At 59.9% G+C, this 10,452-nt stretch overlaps 2 protein-coding genes across 2 annotated transcripts in view; one reads left to right on the top strand and one right to left on the bottom strand.

Annotated features, from left to right (window-relative positions):
- Window positions 1–3,940, bottom strand: part of LOC141374479 (uncharacterized) — a 65,788-nt gene extending 61,848 nt beyond the window's left edge. The window contains exons 1-2 of the mRNA XM_073903581.1: window positions 3,843–3,940; window positions 3,090–3,726 (exon numbers count right to left, since the gene is read on the bottom strand). Of these exons, the coding sequence (XP_073759682.1) occupies window positions 3,090–3,726; window positions 3,843–3,940 (735 nt within the window). The remainder of the gene's footprint in view (window positions 1–3,089; window positions 3,727–3,842) is intronic.
- On the top strand, window positions 3,939–6,777 carry POU3F1 (POU class 3 homeobox 1). Its single transcript, XM_025855661.2, has 2 exons — window positions 3,939–5,613; window positions 6,101–6,777. The coding sequence occupies exon 1, from the start codon at window positions 3,939–3,941 to the stop codon at window positions 5,295–5,297; it is 1,359 nt and encodes a 452-aa protein (XP_025711446.1). The 3' UTR covers window positions 5,298–5,613; window positions 6,101–6,777.
- Window positions 6,778–10,452: the final 3,675 nt, after the last annotated feature.

Here is a 10,452-nt window from a genome sequence, read left to right on the forward strand (position 1 = left end):
CCTGCTTCCTTGGGACCCGCACTGCTGCTGAATGGCACGGGCCAAACTCTGAGCTGGGCATGGGCCCTCCTCTGCCTTCTGATCTGTTGTGTGGGATATATTAGTTCCCTGGAGGGGATACTTCTGTATGTCTCCGTGATGTGCAGGCTTGGCCTCTTTGTGTCTGAGCACTGGGGGAGAGAGTGTGAGTGTGTTGGTGTGTTCATGTTTGCGAACACCAGGGTGTGCCTATTTGTGGGAACTGGCCTGCCAGGTGAGAGCTTCCATGCTTGTGACCCCGGGGCCTGCAGGTCTCCTGTATTTCTGTGTCATGAAGGAATGTCTACTCGAGCCTACTGCAGCCTGTGTGCATGTTCTGGGCGCATTTCCTTTGGGATGCATGTCTGTTTATCGTTGTGTGTCTGTTTGTATGACTATGAATTCCAGCCTAATAGGATGACTCCATGTGTCCCTACTGTGCATCTGGATGTTTGTCCCTAGGCTAAACTGCATGTCTGTATCTGTGTGTTGTGTGTGTGAATGCACATCCATCTGCATGCCTAAACCATTCGGCGTCTGCGTGGGTCAGGTGGGCATCTGAATGCCATGCCCCAATTTCTCCCCGCCGGCTCTCTGAGGGTGGGGCTCCCAGAGAGAGGGGCTGTTGAACTGCAGGCATCCCTGCCAATGGGCATGTCACAGCCCCCGGGGGTCCTACCCAGAACCTCCAGGAGCAGAGGCAAGAAGGATGTCAGGACCTCTGGGGGGAGCCTAACTCTCAAATACAAGAAAATGTTGACTCCAGACTAAATCCATGCATTGTAGAGTCTAAACTTCTAAGAAAGGAATGCTACCCTTCCCTAGTCCACACTGCCAGCGCCGAGGCAGTATCTAACACTAGAGCTTTGGAACTGTCCTGAGAAGCAGGTATTGCTCTCCTGTTTTTAAAATGACAAAACTGAAGCTACAACCAGCAAAACAGCCAGCCAAAGTCACAGGGCTGCCGGCGGTGGGGGCAGGGGGAGGGGGGTGGAGACTGGGAAGGAGCCTTGCTGGCTGACCAGCTGGTAACCTAGGAGTCTGGCTCTGCTGCAGACACCTCTCAATTCAGCCAGCACACACCTGGGAACCCGGCTTCGGAAGCCCCAGCTGGCCCTGGCCTGCCCCCAGAAAGCTACCAGAGATGGGGCTGTGGGTTCTCTCTGCTGTGACAGCCAAAGCCACTGCCCCACCGGCACCTGCCCCCACCCCACAGCAATGGGATCAAGCGTGATGAAGAGTGGGACCTTCATAGGTTCTGCTGCCTCGGACAAGCTCAGTTTCTTCATCTCCGCCCTGGGGATAATACTGTCAGGGCCCTTCTATAGGGCTGAGGTGCGGGTAAAATGTGAATGAATGCAAAAGCACTCAATAAAGCATCGTGCTCATGGATCACTGTTCTTCAAATCTCAGTGGCCATTCAAAGGCTGGACATCGTAACACCTGACCGCTGTCCAGACACTTCCCTTCCTCCAACGGGAACTGAGAGATTCATAGAATCAGACCATCACAGCTACAAGGGACTGAGAGGTCAGCTCCTCCAAACCTTCACAACCTCACTCGACGGATAACGAAACTGAGATTTGTTTAGAAAGGGGGAGTGACATGCCCGTTCACCGGGCACTCACAATAGAAACAACCAGAGTAAAAGCCCTTCCTGAGAGCTTTCACCCCCCATTATCTCAGATCACCCACTGACTCCCCTCAGTGAGGCAGGTGGGCTGCCTACGGTAATGTTAGTCCCAATTTACAGGAAGGAAAACCAAGAGCTACAGAGACTAGACCAGAGTTATTCTTGCCCAGAAAGATGGTAGCAGGTCCAGGTAGGAAGCCCAAGCTTCAGTGTCATGCTGGCCTGGTTAGGGCTGGCGAGAGAGGAGTTTTCACTACAGAATTCCCACCTTGGCCCTACTTCCTGGGCCTGGGGAAGGGGCCAGGAAGGCAAGTGCTTTACGATCTTATTGAGGAAAGGTGACGCAAGGTGACCACATCTTGGGCCAGAGTCCAGGAAAGCCAAGCATCCCTAGCTGGGTTCAGACACAGAGCTCCATCGCAGCTCTTGCAGCAAGGTTGGTACCCAGGAAGACTGCTCAGGACAGTGGCCAACGGCCACACAAGGACCGTGCCTTGTCCCACTCCATCCCTTGAGGGCTAGCCAGAGGCTGGTCTATGGGCGTTCAGGGCCTGGAAGGAGCAATCTGTACCCAGGATGACCCCTGTCACTGTGGACTCTACCCCAGCCACCCTGAGGACCAGTCCCACTGCAGCTGCCATCTGAGCCCCCATCACCCTTATGCATTCACTGAGACTCTATTTACAGTCCTAACTTGCCCAGTAGGGTCTAGGTGGACCCCCAGCTCAGTTCTGTGATCTGAGACTCCAGGGCCCATACCTCCAATGGATCCACTGGAGGTAAGACCAAAGGGGGGAAAAAAGAGGTGAGCTATCAGCTGGAAGACTCCCTGGGACTCAAGCCTCAGTGCAGGAAAGAGGTAGAGGTTACAGTTTGCTACACTCGCCCTCCAGCCCAGTGTGGAGCTTAGAAGCACAGAGTAGCTGAGCTGAGGTCCAAGTCCACTCAGGATTTTCAAGGAGTCCTCAAAGAGCTGGGGAGAAGAGGAGATCCCCGAATTGCACACCTCACCTTTCTAACAAGGCTTCCTCCATCTCAATTCCCTTTTCAGCTGCCCCCCTCCCCCGCCCCTCGCAAGTCCGTTAGGCTCCAGCCCAGAGCTCCAGGCGAGGCTGGACAGCTCCCGGCCTGCACGCAGGATTTCTGGAGCCGCCCTTCCCCAAGTCCATGCCACTCCTCACCGGGAGCAAGTTTCGCGTCCGGGCGTGACCCCGTCATGACCCCGGCCAATGAGCCGGTCACGCAAAGGGAAGGAGCGAGAAGGCTGCGGCGGCGTGGGACAGATACCCGTGGGCCCAGTATGTCCACCACCCCCGTCGGCGGCGTTTTCCCCGGAACCTCGGTCTGCACCTCGAGGTCCTCTCCCTCGGGAAGCCTGGAACGCGGCCTGGTTACGAGAGCTCCCGTCTCTCCGCAGCATCGCCCGCGCGGTACTCACCTGGTCGGCGGAGCCCAGGAGAAGGGGAACCCGCATGAGGCAGGAAGCCAGGGCGGGTCGGGCGTAGGTCGGCGGAGTTGCGACGCTGGGTCTAGAAGAAGAGGGAAAAACGAGACCGGCCAGGGAGGCGCGCAGAGGAGAGCTCGGTGCCGGCTGGAAGCCGCGGGAGGCGAGGCGGCCGAGGAGAGCAGCCGCGCCGGAACCGAGCCGGGACCCGCGCCGCCTCCCGCTCGCAGCCGCCGAGACCGCGGGAATCCCGGCCCGCCGGCAGCGACACTGCGGAGGGAGGAGCGCGGGGCTGAGCTGCTTCTCGGAGCCCGAGCGCCTCCCGGAGCCCGCAATCCCCGCCGCCGCCTCTTGGCCGCCCGGGCAGGAGACGGGCGGGAATTCAGTTCGCGTGGAGTGTGGGACCTGCCGGGCTCCGAGTCTCCTGCGCCGGGGGTAAGCGGGGCCCACGCAGCCAGGACGAGAGGGGGTGCGGTCCCAGTGCCACCCCCGCGCCACTCCCCACGTGGCGGCCGCGCCCCCGGGGCGTGAGTAGGTACGCGGACGGTAGGGGGGCCGTGAATGAAGCCCCAGCGGCCAATCAGCTCGGTCGGCGCGCGAGACCCCCGGTAGCGAGGCCCAATGGCGAGCTCTGGGCGGCCCGGCCGGGCGGCAGGCGGACGCGGGGGGCGGGGGCCGTGGCCGGGGGGCGGGAGGCGGCTCCGCGGGCAGCCAATGGGCGGCGGGTGGGGTGGGGCTCCGGAGCGCCGAGCGGGTCGGGGCTTTAAGCCGGCGGAGCGCGGCGGCGGGGCCCGCAGACGGAGCGGAGCGGCGGCGGCGGCGCGGCGCAGGGCGCGGGGCGGCATGGCCACCACCGCGCAGTACCTGCCGCGGGGCCCCGGCGGCGGAGCCGGGGGCACGGGACCGCTTATGCACCCGGACGCCGCGGCGGCAGCGGCGGCGGCGGCGGCCGCCGAGCGGCTGCACGCGGGGGCCGCGTACCGCGAAGTGCAGAAGCTGATGCACCACGAGTGGCTGGGCGCGGGCGCGGGCCACCCCGTGGGCCTAGCGCACCCCCAGTGGCTACCCACGGGAGGAGGAGGCGGCGGCGACTGGGCCGGGGGCCCGCACCTGGAACACGGCAAGGCGGGCGGCGGCGGTACCGGCCGAGCCGACGACGGCGGCGGCGGAGGAGGAGGTTTCCACGCGCGCCTGGTGCACCAGGGAGCGGCCCACGCGGGCGCTGCATGGGCGCAGGGCGGCACGGCGCACCACTTGGGCCCAGCCATGTCGCCGTCCCCAGGGGCCGGCGGGGGCCACCAGCCCCAGCCGCTCGGGCTGTACGCGCAGGCGGCCTACCCGGGGGGCGGCGGCGGCGGCCTGGCCGGGATGCTGGCGGCGGGCGGCGGCGGTGCGGGGCCCGGCCTGCACCACGCGCTGCACGAGGACGGCCACGAGGCGCAGCTGGAGCCGTCGCCTCCGCCGCACCTGGGCGCCCACGGACACGCACACGGACATGCACACGCGGGCGGCCTGCACGCGGCGGCGGCGCACCTGCACCCAGGCGCGGGCGGCGGTGGCTCGTCGGTGGGCGAGCACTCGGACGAGGACGCGCCCAGCTCGGACGACCTGGAGCAGTTCGCCAAGCAGTTCAAGCAGCGGCGCATCAAGCTGGGCTTCACGCAGGCCGACGTGGGGCTGGCGCTGGGCACGCTGTACGGTAACGTGTTCTCCCAGACCACCATCTGCCGCTTCGAGGCCCTGCAGCTGAGCTTCAAGAACATGTGCAAGCTCAAGCCGCTGCTCAACAAGTGGCTGGAGGAGACCGACTCGTCCAGCGGCAGCCCCACCAACCTGGACAAGATCGCGGCGCAGGGCCGCAAGCGCAAGAAGCGCACGTCCATCGAGGTGGGGGTCAAAGGCGCGCTCGAGAGCCACTTTCTCAAGTGCCCCAAGCCCTCGGCGCACGAGATCACCGGCCTGGCCGACAGTCTGCAGCTGGAGAAGGAGGTGGTGCGCGTCTGGTTCTGCAACCGGCGGCAGAAGGAGAAGCGCATGACCCCGGCGGCGGGCGCCGGCCACCCGCCCATGGACGACGTTTACGCACCCGGCGAGCTGGGGCCGGGCGGGGGCGGTGCGTCGCCGCCCTCGGCGCCCCCGCCACCCCCGCCGGCCGCGCTGCACCACCACCACCACCACACACTGCCCGGCTCGGTGCAGTGACCCCGCGGGCCGGGCCCCCGCCGGCGCGCGGCGACGCGCCGCGCGGCCTGAACTCTTTTTGTTCGGTTGCTTTGGATTTTACAAAAAGCCCAGAAACTTTCGAACAAAACCAAACACCCGGACGACCCTCTCTGGCGAGCGGCTGCGTCGCCCGAGCCCCGGGAGAGAGGGGCGAAGATCCGGAACGCGCCAACTCACCCCGGGCATCCTGCCCGCCGCCTGCTCCCTGCCCCCATCCCCTCGACGACCCCCGCCCTTGCCCCCCCCCCGGGCTGTTCGGGGCCGGATCCCGGCAGCGGCCTCCCCACAGCGACAGGTAACGCGGTACGGGGTTAGGGATTCCCTGGGAGAGAGGACGAAGAGAGGAGGGTTTCCCTGTCCCTCTCCCCGGCGCGGACTCCCGAGCCTGCGGGTCGAGGGTGGGGGACTGTCACTTAATTCGCTCCACGCCTCTTCTCTCCCACAAGGATGCGCCCCATCCCCCTTACCCTTCCTCCGGGCTTGGTTTTTTACGGTTTTTATTTATTCATGGAGCCTCCCGGTTCCTGGGGTCCTTCTAACTCCGCCCGCGCCCTTAATTTAAATCGCTGTATACTGTATTTATCGGGGCCCCGGAGGGGAGGCCGCGAGAGCCGCGTCTGTGTATAAAAGCAGGAAATAGCCAAAGCTTTAATCTAGCCTAATTTATTTTTTTCCCTTACCTTCCCTTGCCCTACCCCCTAAAAAGCAAAACAAAAACAACAAAAAAAAAAAACTAACAAAAAAAAATTCGAGTGTTCATTTTTCGTTTCGTTTTATCCGAGCTGCGATTCGGTTCCCGGCCACGCGGGAGGGGTCTGCGCTCCCACACACAGCCCCCGGGAAGAGGCTTCTGCCCCGCCGCAGACTGACCGCTGCACAGCTGGGGCCCCAGCTCCCCGCGGGGCCCTGCCCTCCTGGCCACCGACAAACGAAACTTGAAAAAGTTGGAGATATTTTTTAACCAGCTGTAGAAATAAGCCGTCCCCTGAGAACCTTCTGCCTGATTCCCTGCAGCTTCCGCCTGCTCCCTTTCCAGCCCCACCTGGGATGCGGGATGCTGGGGCGGCCAGGAGAGAAATTCCCCAAGTTTGGGGTGAGGTGGGAACCATGTAAATATGTGAGATATGTACACACATTTTGTGCTTGGTTTTTATTTTTGGTTTTTCCGGGCTGCCCTCCATCCCCATCCGAGAGGATTTTGTACACCGAATAATCCGAAAAAAAAAATATTTTAATATGATTTCCAGATTTCTGACCCATCTCTATTTATTTTCTGGATGTGTTCGGAGCTTCCCCCTTCTCCATTTCTTGTTCTGTTTGTTACAGTTTGGATTTAAATTTTGTCATTTTATTTTTATTATTTTTCGGAACAATGTTTTGGTGCATTCTTTGTATCTTTATTGCAAAAAAAAAAATAATGTAGACTGGGAAGTTCCCTTTATATTTATGTTATAGTAAATATTTTATTACTCACATAAACACGTAGCCCAGGGCTGTGTCCTGTCCTTTCTACAACCAGGGTTGGGTCGGTGCGCGGGTCAAGCGTTGGGATACCCTGGCCCACCTCCCCTAAAGTCCTGGCTGCACTATCTTGGACGAAGGTGACCACCCAGACCTTCTTTCAGGCCAGTGTGAGGACTGCCTGCTCCTTGGGCAACAGCTGGACCCCTGCCTCAGGCGAGTGAGCGTAGGGAGGATGAAGCTGCCTCGTGTCCCCTCCCGTAAACAGACTACCCTGAAACCAGACCAGGGCCTCCGACACTGCAGACACCACATTGAATTTGGGACAGCCATTCCTCAGGCACAATTCAACTGCTTCCCAGCCAAGGAAGAAGCCTGCCTCACCTGGACCACCAGCCTGGCGTCTCTGTGTTCCCCACCCAAGACGCCAGGCCCCGGCTTCGGTTTCACTTTGCGCTCCAGGCATGGAGTCCAGGCCAGCTCTACCCTTCCAGGACATGGGGCGGTTGGAAGCGGGGTCAGGCCACACCAGCCTGCCCCAGCTGGCTCTCCATCCACAAAAACATGGTACCCAAACCTAACCTGGATCCACTGGGAGTCCTAACAGCTTCCACAGCAGTGCTGCAGGAATTAAGTGGGCCTGGGAAGGGAGTCCTGCCTGTTTGCTTTGGCAAAGCCGGTCCCACTCCTCTGCAAACAAGCCACCTGGCCCAACTTCCCTCGTGGAGGAAAGCGGGCAAAGACAACTGTGCCCCCACAAAGCCCTTCCGTCTCTCCAGGGATGGGTACCCAAGGAACCCCCCCCCCCACTCAGGGAGTGATGCATATGCCCAAAGGAAGACTCGGCAGTTGTGCAGCCCTGATGGGCGGGGCCGGGGGGCGGGGGGAGACATAGTCTCAGACATCTCCCCTCCCAAGCTTTCAGCTCCAACTTCTCCCCCTCCCCAGAGTCCTGATGGCGGGGGCAGAGCTGAGTTCCAAGACCTATGTCCCAGTCAAGATCCTCTTTTTCCTTTAAAGCAACTTTTAAAGATACGAATAAAATAGCTCTTCCTGCTTCCTCCCTAGATGCAGTTCCTTTCCCTTCTCAGGAGAAACCACATGAGGTTTCTCTCTTCATGGACACAAAGCCTGAAGCAGCACAACCGCTTGATGGGGGGAGAAAGTTGTGTCCCTAGTGAGTGTGTGTGTGTGTGTGTGTGTGTGTGTGTGTGTGTGTGGCCCCCTCCTTCCAGGAAGTGGCCCAAGCCCAGGGCTGGGAGAGGACTTGGCTCCAGCCGATGCATCTTGGGCACCCAGATAGGTGTTCCAGGCCTCCAGCTTGGTGGTCCCTGGCCAGGCTGAGGCTTTGGGATGATGGTACCATGCTGAGAGTTCCCGGTGACTTTCTGGGCTCTGACCCTCAGCCTCAGGAGGAATTATCTCTGCAAGGACAAAAGCCGCCAAGATTTTCCAAGGCTCAGCGTCTCACTCACCGCTGCTTTCTGTTTCCTCCCTCCTTCAGTCCAGCCTAGTGGGCGATGAGCGCTCTGATGGGCACCCGTGTCCCAGCCATCGCCCACCCTGGCGGGCCAATGAGCCTCCCCAGGCTTACAGATGGGGCCGGGGATGTCACAGCCAGGTGACAGCATGGCCTCCATTTCCTGCTCCACTAAGTACAGAACTTCAGATCAGTCCCACACTCCCCCACACTCTCTACTTATTTCTCCATTCCTGGATTTGTCCCAACCTCGGGGCCCTGAAATGGAAGCAAGCGAAGCTCAGAGCTCCCTGCTGCCTGCTCCGCCCTGAACCTCAGCAGGTTTAGAGGTTGGAAAGGCGACAGGGAAGACGGGGGCCTTTCACTGGCTTCTGCCTGCAGCTGACACCAATTGATTGATTGATTTCCTAATTGTCTGCTTAATCCCGTACAAGAGGGTGGATTTATTATTTAAGCAAGTCAACTCAAAAAACAGCAAAACAATGTGGCCTCCCAAGAGCCAGCAGCAGCTGAGAAGTAGAACAAAAAAGTGGGAAGAAAAAAAAAAGTGGAAACGAGGACGGAAGAAAAGCTTCCACTTTGTGAAGATTTTACTTAATGAGACAGCAGCCTGGGACGGCTACCCAGTGACCAACCCCTTGGCCACAGAAGTCCCCAGGGCTCCTTTCCCCAGTCTCCAGCCTGGGGAGGGGGGTGGTAAGAACCTCAGCACATGTGACTGTGTAAGGAGAAACCAGAGGGAAAAAGAGATTTTGCCCTGCAGTCTTACTCCCTGGCTAGAGTACGGTTTAGGAAAGGTCTCTCCACCCCATATGGATGTGGAGCCACCTGCTCACTCCAAGAGCCTCCGACTCTCCTCGTTCAAGAAAGGCAGATGGCCCCGGCATCAACCTGCAAGGGAGCCCAAGCATTCGCCAGCAGAGTGGCCATCCTCTGATCCCATCTCTCTCCCCTTCTCACTTGAAGAAAATTATTGTCCATGATCATGTGGCCACAGATTGTGTTCGTTAAGAGAGTGTCACTCTCCCCATGGGAACCTCTGTGTGTTGGTGTGTGAAGTTGTGTGTGTACCACTGTGCCTGCAAATCCAGAGCCACTCCCAGAGATCGGAAAAGGAAGGCCATGCTACACCAAGAATGCTTTGAGCCGGGAGAACACTGGCAGTGTGGGGGCTGGCTAAAACCGGAAGAAGGAAGGTGGCCATTGTGGTCACCTGTGCCCCCCAAGGCAAACACAGAAGGGACGTGGCCCTAAACCCCAAAGATGTCTGTATTCTCCCCTACCTCCTGGCCCAGGAGGTTGTGCTAGCTTGTATATGGCATGGCTCAGGTCCTGTGCAATCATCCCTTGGCCCCAGGACCCGCCTGGGTATCCACAGGACTAGCTGACTCCCAACCTCAGCTAGCCACACCTAGAGCTGTTTGGAATCGAGTCTCCTCTGGAGAGGCTCTGGGCCTGCATGTGGGGGGGTCAAGAGCCCAGTGATGACCCAGGTCCAAGCTTTCCCCAGCAGGGCTTGAGCTCCAGAAAGCTCTAGATACAAGACCCACCTGAGCAGGGGTAAGAGTGAGAGTAGGTTGGTTATCTGGCCCAGCGGCTCCCCCTAAGCTTAGCGAACAGGAGTCACCCGGGGCCTCCAGCTTAGTGACTGAAGCGAGAGGAGCCAGCAGTCTTGTCCCGGCCTGGCATATTTGAAGGCACTGGAGCCAGTGTTTGGCCGGCCCTTTGGGACTCCATGTGGGAGGACTGCCCTCTATTGGTCCCTGAGCTGGGACGTGGCCAACCTCACAGCTGAGCATCCCCCACAAAGTTCGGCTTCAAGTTGGCTACTCTATGGGGGGTGCCAGGTGGAGCAGAGGCAACTGACAACCTCCAAGAAAGCAGGCCTGTGTCTCTCACACACACACAGGCTTGCCTACACCCTTCCTTCACCCACCACCCCCCTCATTCCCCCAGCCATTCTCAGCAATCGCCATCAACCACCTCCTGTCTCTCGTCCACTCGCACCCATCCCTAGCCCTCCTCCCCTCAGCCAACTAAAACCCCGAGCATGCCCTTGCCAGTTTGCCCCCTCGCATACATGCTCACACACTCGCGGTCACACCCATTCCACCGTGATGCTGCCCAGTACCAGCCCTGTGGTCTCTGGCACCAAGCTCTCCAGAGCTACCTGGCGCTTGTAAACATTTGATT

The sequence above is a fragment of the Callorhinus ursinus genome, unplaced genomic scaffold (assembly GCF_003265705.2).
Source record: "Callorhinus ursinus isolate GAN/ISIS: 27379988/994484 unplaced genomic scaffold, GSC_fseal_2.0 scaffold18, whole genome shotgun sequence".
Taxonomy (NCBI): domain Eukaryota; kingdom Metazoa; phylum Chordata; class Mammalia; order Carnivora; family Otariidae; genus Callorhinus; species Callorhinus ursinus.